The sequence below is a fragment of the Astatotilapia calliptera genome, chromosome 1 (assembly GCF_900246225.1).
Source record: "Astatotilapia calliptera chromosome 1, fAstCal1.2, whole genome shotgun sequence".
NCBI classification, from domain to species: Eukaryota; Metazoa; Chordata; class Actinopteri; order Cichliformes; family Cichlidae; genus Astatotilapia; species Astatotilapia calliptera.
The window spans coordinates 1,495,529-1,505,200 of record NC_039302.1 but is presented as its reverse complement, the minus strand read 5'-3'; the positions used below and the strand labels follow the sequence as shown (position 1 = coordinate 1,505,200).

At 40.3% G+C, this 9,672-nt stretch overlaps 1 protein-coding gene across 4 annotated transcripts; it reads right to left on the bottom strand.

Moving 5' to 3' along the window:
• Positions 1–303: 303 nt before the first annotated feature.
• On the bottom strand, positions 304–9,532 carry kmt5b (lysine methyltransferase 5B). Of its 4 annotated transcripts, none has more exons than XM_026187016.1 (10): positions 9,462–9,532; positions 6,838–7,095; positions 6,604–6,751; positions 6,337–6,502; positions 6,148–6,257; positions 5,651–5,817; positions 5,523–5,542; positions 5,299–5,435; positions 4,946–5,145; positions 304–4,723 (listed from the first exon to the last, which is right to left on the bottom strand). In XM_026187016.1, exons 2-10 carry the CDS (start codon positions 7,004–7,006, stop codon positions 3,237–3,239), a joined length of 2,604 nt encoding a protein of 867 aa, XP_026042801.1. In that variant the 5' UTR covers positions 7,007–7,095; positions 9,462–9,532; the 3' UTR covers positions 304–3,236. The 4 variants fall into 4 exon arrangements, with proteins under 4 accessions (XP_026042801.1, XP_026042723.1, XP_026042879.1 ...); XM_026186938.1 differs by lacking the exon at positions 9,462–9,532 and adding an exon at positions 9,068–9,293; XM_026187094.1 differs by lacking the exon at positions 9,462–9,532 and adding an exon at positions 8,942–9,039.
• Positions 9,533–9,672: the final 140 nt, after the last annotated feature.

Genomic DNA, 9,672 nt, shown 5'->3' with positions numbered 1-9,672 from the left:
AATGTGCTGCTATTTATCTGAGGTTGATATGTAAAACCTTAGAACTAAAAGGTACATACTGTTTTTTAGCTATTCCAGTTGAAGTGCTTACAGCAGATTCAGAGCGTTTTTAATATTAGGAAATAACATGCTATATAGAACTTTCATCACAATGGTGTGATTAGTTTGCATCGTGTGTTTAAACTATGTTTTCTAATATTAGTTTGCAATTTCTTCGGAAAATGCACAACTGAACTTTTCAAGGCACATGTCCTAGCACCAATAGGGGGAAATTGTACACTTTAACAGCAGAACTCAAAACGCTCAAGGAACAAGAGTCACAAAGAAACTTTATATAGTTTTCAAGTATTCAAAACTGTTAAATAAGTACAAGATGTGTTCACATGATTTACATATTGGACAATATATGCACTGCCCATTTTTATTTGTCTTTACATGATTCCCACTACCCACGCAACACGCTAAAAATTTCCGCAAATTATTCACATTTGTTTAGATGTTTTTCTTTTTACTTTTTGAGTGAGCTGGTTATTGTGACAGCTTTCTATTGGACAAGGACCACACAGATGGTAACACCTGGAAGAGTTTACAGTGTGGGATGGACAAGTCCAAAGGAGGGGATATTGGGGCCACACTGAGCATGGTCAAAATGGTGATTAGCTGCTGGTGATGTCAACAGTACATATTAAACACAGGAAATAAGATTAACATTGAGTCTCAGTCTTGATCCCTTGGGCTGTTCATTTACATCCACACAATAAGAAAATAATATACAGAAGGACTGACGGTGGGCTTTTGATGAAGTGTTTCTCTGGGAAAAACAGATGGCTTAGCATTTACACTCTTTCATGATTAGCTATGTGAGAAATTTTGTCAAAATGCTCTTTAAGGCACCTAATGCTGTTGGAAAGTATATGCGCTCCTGTAAAGGAAACTAAAAAAACAACAAGTGACTAAACATATAAGTGATACACTGTATTTCTAAATTCTAGGTTAATGCTGCCATTCGTACATGGAAGAGAAAATCAAACAGGTAGGAAGGAAATAAAAGTAGCACCACAGAATGTATATTGGGAAAAAAACAGAAAAAAAGAAAGCCTCAGTACAAGATTCAAAAGTTCAAGAACATTTGAAACAGTGAAAGGTTCCTCTGCAAAGTCTAGTGTCAACAGACATCACTTCTGATTTTACAAACTCTCACAGTGAAGAGTGAGCGTGGAGAAAAACATCATTCAACGATGACACGGAAGCCAGTCATTCTGTACATTACTTTTAACATTTCGGATTTCAAAAGCATATACTGGTAGCCTTTAAAAGTGGATCTGAATGACCTTGAACTACCACATGTGCCATGTTACCATTACAGAGTAGCTCCAGAAATGAAAAACTTTGAAGAATACAATTTTATGTATGCTGGATTATAAAATTGTTTTTGATGTTGTTGTTTTTTAAATTATGCTGCTTAAAGTGTGTATTTACATCACTGAACAAGCTACAGGGATTTACCACAAAGAAATGTGCTCAATGTCTGAACAATGAAAAACACACGTTCCTTGCTGCTAAAGCTGGATTACTTGTTTACTCTGTCAGTTGTTTCCAACACATAACAGAGCCTGACCAATATATAAGCCTACCACAGATCTATCTGTAGACCCACACATATTGTTTGAGAAACCTCAATATTAATACCTTTTAATTAAAAAAAAAAAAAAAAGATCCTCTTGCTGTCCATATCATTTGCAGCAAAGTAGCATCACGGCGGGGGAAAAAATGGTGGGGTGCCTCCACTGCAAGTTCCTAACTACTTTGTGAATTACTGTAGACAAAATATAAAAGTTTATTTAAAGCCTCAGCATTTGCATTATGGCTTGCTTTACTTTTTTTTTTTGGTTTGTTTGAAGTGACCATATGACAATGAGTGGCTGGGGTGCTATGTTAACAGCTAATGCTAGCTTTGTTTGGTAGAAAGGTGAATTGCACCTGTTCCTGCAAATTAGTACTGAGTAACACAAAAACACAGGAATCTGACACCCTAAACCTGGAGAACAGACTTCTCAGAAAAATAACCACTCAAAAAAACATTTTGTACTAAAACAGACAACAAAAAACACAGACAAGAGATCCAGTTCTGTGACTTCAATCACCTGAGGTGACATCCTGCAGACAGCGTGTGGCACTATCAGTTATACAAAAAGTGATGCATAATCTTAAGTCGATAAAGACTTGAGCAAAATCTAGAGTCACACAGTTGTTACGAAGGGAGTAATAACCTCCCAAAGTAGCTACCAAAACTCTGCTGTAAAATGTGTAATTGTTCAACTGTGTAACACTTTTTATCATGGGAGTCCACAGAGATTGACTAACTTTTGGAGCTGTAATCATATTACCACAAGAGGAACGTTTGACGTTTCATTCATTTTTCACTTTAAACTAATGCATGTCCCTCTTCCAATACAACTCACTTGCTATTTTTATTTAAGCATGCAATACCGAATTTTTGGGTAGCAAAGATTTAGTATAAGGATCGATCAGGCTCTACCTACCTGATATACCATATATAAAAACTGTTCCTGTGGGTAAGCCCATGATAGCCCAAATTTAACATCATAATTCAATTCTACACATACATACACATGATGAACTTAAATTATACTCTGAAAAAAGACATTCTTTCCCAGGAAAACTACTGGAATAATGAGAACATGGCACCTGCATCCTAAAGGACTGTCTGGATGATGTTACAATGCCTCTGGACCAACCACTCTACACTGTTCATTCAGTGCAGTTTGCCTACTGAAACTTACCAACTAGAGACAAAAACCAAAAGTTCAGTAAAATACCTGCCTATGAGACAGAGAGGAATAATCACCATACTGTACACTTTCTACAATATCCACGTCCATTATGAATAAACAAGTGCATTTACTTAAAGGAATAGTTTAGCTTAAAACAAATTCTGTTTTCACTTAGGAGCCAGCTAGATCATTCCCAAAAATGAGAAAGATTCCTATCACGGGATGGACTTGTAAAATTTCCATTAATCAATATTTTGGGTGGTTGGTCTTTATATGAAATAAAGTGACAGAGTGAACAACAAATTTGTTTCAAGTTAACAGCACCCTCTAATAATGTTCAATTTCTCTCTCTCTCTCTCTTTTTAAATTACTGTACTTCTTTTACATCAACACAACAGTTGATTAGCAGGTCGTCTATATTTACAGGGAAAAGTCCACCGCTTATGCATTGAGCCTCAGAGACTGATCCTCTCTCCTCCTGGAGGAGATATCAATGTCTATGGAGTCTTTACCCACAATGAGTCGGAGCCGCTTTGCTGGAGGAAGTGGAATGAAATCGTCTTCAAACTCATTATCAAAGTAGTCATCGTCATCCTCCACTTCCTTGTCCTCATCATCAGACGAAGGGTCTGCCAGGACCTTTTGGGTCAGATGTCCACCATTCCTGGTCTCTAGACCTTGACTCATGTCTCCATTAAAGGAAATCTGGTCCACCTTTGTCTGTGATAGTCTTCGTGCATCATCCTCCCGCTTCAACTGGATGTTCAGCTTGGTGGAATTGCTGTGGACCACAGGGGCAAAACCGTTATTCAGTTTGGCGATGTAGGAGCTGCCTTTATCCTTGTCATGATCCTTGCTGAACTTTATGCTAATTTTGCTCGAAGAAGGTGAATTGACCGTAGATGCCGAAAGATGGGAGGAGCCAACAGGATCGTTGGGGTCAGTGGTCTTGCTACTGCTGCTATCCCTCCGCCGGCGGAGCGTCAGTTTGGGGATGCCTGTGTTATTCTCTAGGATCAACTGAGCATCGTATCTTGTGATCCGACGCTTCTTCTTCCCCTTGTCCTGAGACCGGCAACTACCCTTTCCCTTGTCCCGGTGGAAAGATTTGCTGCCATGGGTGACGCAATTGTAGTCTCTATGTTGGTCAGCAAAGCTCAAAAGCATATTTCCACAATCTGAGAACTCTGCAGCATGGCTGCCAACCACTTGCATGAAGGACTCCCCATATGTGTCTTCGCATTTAATTGTCCGCTCGGCCCTGATCCGTGCTGGCCGTTTCTGCCTGGTGCTTGAGCGTCTTCTGGCATAGCCAGCATCTAATGATGGATGTTCTAGCTCAACTCCGTGGTGGAGGTACTCCTCCATGTCAGCTGGCTCTGTTTTGATGACCACCCCACCAGGGACTGGACTCAAACCATCCATGGCGCTGGGCTCTAACTTAACACCAGATGCTGTTTCCCGAGCCTTTACAAGGGTCCTTGTGGACCTGCGAGTTCTGTACATCGAACACTGGCTGCCTTCGCTGCTCTGCACAGCTGGGAGGTGGCCATTTTCCTTGGCAGTATGACGTGTCAGATAGCCTTGCTGGCCCAGTGTCTGCTGCACTAGCTCCTGCCCATCCTTCTCCTTCTTTACAGTGACGCCTTTACACAGCGACATCTTTGAGTCCGTGAGACCCAACTGGCAGGTCTCTCGTTTGGCCAGTGCCTTGGGCTCTGCACCCCTTTTCCGACTTCGCAACTGGACTTTACTTAGCGAAGGCTTAGATTGGGATCTTAGTCTCTTTGGTACCCTGTTATTGTTTGCGCGACCTTGTTTTGAACATGAGGTAGTAAGGGCTCTTGACAAAGTCTGTCTGGTTTGAGTCCTGTTTTTATACTTCAGGCCAGATGATGATGACGATGATGATGTTCTTTTTCTGGCAGCTGGAGGAAAAACAGAAAAGGCTGCACATTATAATGTTTTTAGATAAGTAACTGCATATAGAAAAAAATAAATAAAATGTAACATTTTGGACTTCTAGTGGAGTCCTGCAGCACAAATGGGGATGATTCATGGTACAATTAAGAGATATAAGACAGTATTGCCCAAGGAGTTTCACATCTGCAACAGACGAAATACATGTTTAACTGTTAGAGGACTCTTACATTGATGTGTTTTTGGCATTTCCTGAGAGTCTACATCGGTGTGCGAGCCTACAGAGTGACTGTCTGAGGTCCTATTTCCCTCCCCTAGCTTCTTCAGCCTGTTGAGGCGCTTGTCTGTCTCACGCAATCCATACTTGCTGTTGATCACCGGTACTTCCACTGGCAGTCCAGCTTTGGATTTGAAAGCACCAGTACCTCGTCTACATGACAGAAGGGGGGGAAAAAAGAAAGTATGGTTTAATTGTTCTTATCGTACTCAACTGAGATTCTGAGTTTGTTTTACTCAAATTCTTTTGTTTTTCCAACCCACACTCAAACACTGTGTTTAGTTTTCTCATGACGTATACTCCTACCTTTCACACGTATAGCATTCACAAAATTCATTGTTTTCCCCAAAAAAACCATCTCCATAGTAGCACGAGATTTCTTCTCCTGGCTCAATGTCCCTTAAAACTTTCACACAAGCTGTGTCCCGACCTGTTGACACAAACTTAGAAGACAAACGGAAAAAGTCTTAATAACCTGAGTTTCCACATTTAAAAGTGACTGATCCCAAAAGACGCTGAAGAAAGCCTACCTTGCAGTTTGGCCGACAATCTGTGAGGGGAGGGCACAGCAATTAATATACTCGTGAAAAACAGTGATGTCAAAATTTTTAACAAGAGGGTGTGATAAGATTTCCACAAGTAAAACGAAGATTACTACCATGATTGATGAATGCAGCTGGTCCAAGCCACAGCTGCGCACAGTTCTTGCGGGTCGAATACATGACACTGAAGTCATTCTCTCCATGCCGCAGCAGTAAGTTCTCCTCGCTCTCTGAGAGCTCAGCAATGCACCCAACCAAGTACTCAATCTTATCGTTTCTTTTCCTGCGATATTAAATTAGGCAGAAAGGGTTATCACCCAGGTTGAAAACAAGTTTGTAAGTTAACATCACATCCTACCACAACTCTGGTTATCTGTTTCTTCCAACTTCTAATAAACTGCTTATGTTTCTTCTTTTTGCAGTTTTATTTTTTTATGTTTTAATATATTTTACTCACATCCTGTGAAGGACTTTTAATAGTGTTACAATTATTATTATTAGATCAAAAGTTTGAAATCACTGTAACTAGAATTATCTTTGAACTAGACAATGGCCAAGTTTAAACAAAACCAAAGTTCACAGTTATTAATAACATATATCAGTTGGTTCTCACCATTCCTTTGTTGCCACAATTTTAGCTCCATTTTGCTCAGATGAGTAACGGTTACAAGGGAGAATCTCAAACCCACTGTCTGTAGCAAACATGCGCAGATAAACAAACACCTATGGAAAACACATAATGAGCTTTGTGATTGGATGGCTGGCTTGCACAATAGTGGGAAAATAATAATAGTGTATTTACATGCTGCTTGAAGAGCTTTTCTTGAGCCTTCGTCTTGTGGAGAAATATATTTCGAGCCCAGTCTCCTGATGTCAAAGCTTTGAAAGCTTTTTCCAAGTTGTCGTGTTTCTTGAAGCGCTCAATTATCTCTTTCAGCTCTTCTTGCCTTCCCTTAATAGGTCGAAATCTATCAGGAGACATTTGAGATACAAAAGTAACTACAAGCTTATCATCTGGGATAATCTCAGGAGAAGCTGCAAGAAAATTAGCAGATGCATATTTGCTAACCTGGTGTTCATTTTGTGTGTCTGAAAGCCCAGATATGGATCCAGTATGAGGCTCGTGGTTAGATCGTCATTCTCACACAACTCCTTGGCAGTCATTCCAGAGGAGGGTACATAGCGCCTTTCTGCCTCCAGACTGGCTGCATTAAATCCTACAAAAAGCACAAGCATGCTAAAGTTAAAGTATGCTGCAGTTGAAGAATCATTGCATTAGTAAAAGCAAGCATATTGAACTCACTGCGGCTACATCTTCGGTTTCTGGTGTGGCTCTTGCTGTGGCGCAGAGATGCACGTTGTGGATGCTGAGAGCGAGTCTGGCTCGGGCTCACAGTCTGCTCGCCAGTCAACTTGTTTCCATGTCGTCTGCCATTTAATACCATGTTCTTGGATTCGCCCAGCCACTTCATGCCCACAAGACCCCTGGTCCAGTTGCATTTAGTCTCTGAGATGAAGCAACACTCTTGAGTGGGGAAGACTGGGGACAAGACTTTGAAACCTGGTGAAAGAAGAAACGGACGAGAAATTTTTAAACTGCAAAAATTCAATTGATTAACAGAAAATATCTTATAAACTGGAATGATAGAGTTAATCTATCAGGTATAATCAGGTATAAAATATTTTGTTCCTAACTTCAAGGCAAGCTGAATATTTTTTTGACTAAATGACAAACTAATATTGAATTTGCTGGCTACAAACGTTTCATGTTGCATTAAGAACACTATTTGCTCTGTTTAGCATCGCTACATCAAGGCATCTTCATTTTAGATACCTCATCACCTGGGTTTGTAATGTAATGAGAACACAGCGGAACACAGTTACTGTAGGGTTTGTACCAAGGCAACCAATGCTGTGAAATGACGCTATATAAAGAAGACTGATTTGAAAAGTTACTCAGATACCATTTGGCAATCACAGAGGTAGAACAGTGAAGGTAAACATTTCTTGCATTTCTTTCTTTTCTGATTTCACTGATATCTGACCAAACATACATACAAATATTATTCTCTTAATCAATCTCAAACTAATTTCAAGCAAAAAGGACACATTTGCTGCTTTTAGCTTTTCAATGATGACAATTGGTTATTATTTTTGTTTGCCCAGTAAACTGCCATTTAAAACACTACTGGCATAATGTGATCAGCATCAGTGAATGAACCCAGCGCTGTGAGACACTTCAGGTTTGGGCAATGTCAGTACAGAAAGATAATCCTCGAGCGCCGCTTAGCGTTAATTCCACATACTGCATTGGCTTACTGTCAGGTGCACCAGAAATTACTTCTCTCCTGTCATCCATCCACACAGTGCTGCCCTGTTAATGTATGCATCATATGACAGACACGTTTTCGGCTTCATTACCATGCCATGGTGTTTATAAGTCTGTCATACGAGCAGTTTCCAGGGCGCTATAGTGTGGCATCATCGCAGTTGTGATCGAAGCAAATGTGCTTCGTCTTTATGGTTCAAAAGCTAACGTTAGCTACTGGAGAACACAACATCCTCGGGGAATGGGAGAGGCAGTAGAAACCCGGAAGGCCACACCGTAATCTGAGGCCGAAATTGTACCAGAGTTGTGAATATAGCAGGGTATTGTTTGCTGACAACTCCCCTCTCTCCAACCGTTCGCTTCGTTAGCCTGAGGCTAATTACCACGAACGAGGCCAGAGTGGTTAGCTTGCCGGCTACATGCCTAGGTATTTTCCAAAGACTAAGCACGTCTCACAAATACTACCCATCAAATGCAATTAAAAACAAAGACTGATGTCGAGTACTGTTAGACTGATGCACATATTTAAGGACCATCTCATGCCACAATATACCAATTCGACATCACAAACTGCTCTGACGTTTCCCTATCAAGCTGCTAAATTTCAGCAAAAAAAAAAGACCAAATACGGCTCGTTTGCCGGGCCTGCTGATTTAAACCCTCAGCGTATCCTCAAGCATTAACGCACTCCCCGATTCATGTTAGCCGACATGAAACTTCACCTACTAACTTAACTTGATCGTCAGTGAGCAACGACTAATTGCAGTTATTCAGTCTCTCCTCATCAAATTTATGTCGTCTCAAAAATCATGAAATATTCGGTGATTACACGGCATTTAGCTCCCAGCATGTCCCAACAAATAGTTTACGGTATGCAGTCTACCTACAAACAACTGGAATACACCAGCTAACGCACGCTATCAAACTGCATTAGCACAGGTTGTTTGATATGGAAGCCATTAGCTAGGTCGATGGGCTAAATATTCAGTTTCTCAGCGAATTAAAAGTTACTTAATGTACCTGAATCCATGTAGATACAATATACTGTCGTTATCAAAGAAAGCAAATAACGAGTTACCGGGTGTAAGTAATGTTATACATCATAATGAGTTCAAAAGGAAGCTGAGAGCGTTACACGGCTTGGTATCGTTAAATAACCCCAGTCGACAACAAAAAAACCCCACCAAACACACAAAATACTTACAATCTTAAAACGCTAAACCGTCGCGTAACAAAACAGCTCTTCTTTAAACTAATCCAAATGTAGCACGATACCCTAAAAGAAAATAACACAGGAAACACATTTTTTAAAAGAAATTAACATTAAAATTCAAGATGGCGGCCACGGACAACAGAGGGACAGAGAAAAACGCAGCACAGCCATCCTAAAGAAAATAGGTCCAACAAATACGACGCAATCTCTACCGTCTGTGCTTAAAGGATAAACATAATTAAAAAACGCAATGTAAAACTTGAAAAATGGTCACGATTGGGGATTTTTCTAAACCTTTTTTTTATTAAACAACGCCGAAAATTGGTATCTTAGTTTGTAGCAGTAATTGTCGGAGGTACACAAAAGTAGTGCTGCATAAACAAACCTCGTTACACTTCCTAAAGAATCCACCGGTGTGGGAAGAGCTGGTTCTGCTGCATATTTTATGGAGAACCGTATCTGAACGACATCGGGGTATGGAAACTTCTCTTCCCAAACACAAAAGTCCTTCTTGTTCTGCACTTTTGTTTTTATCCAACATCACTTTGTAATGAGAGTAGTCCTCATTCATATAGGCTTATCCTTATGTATTTATA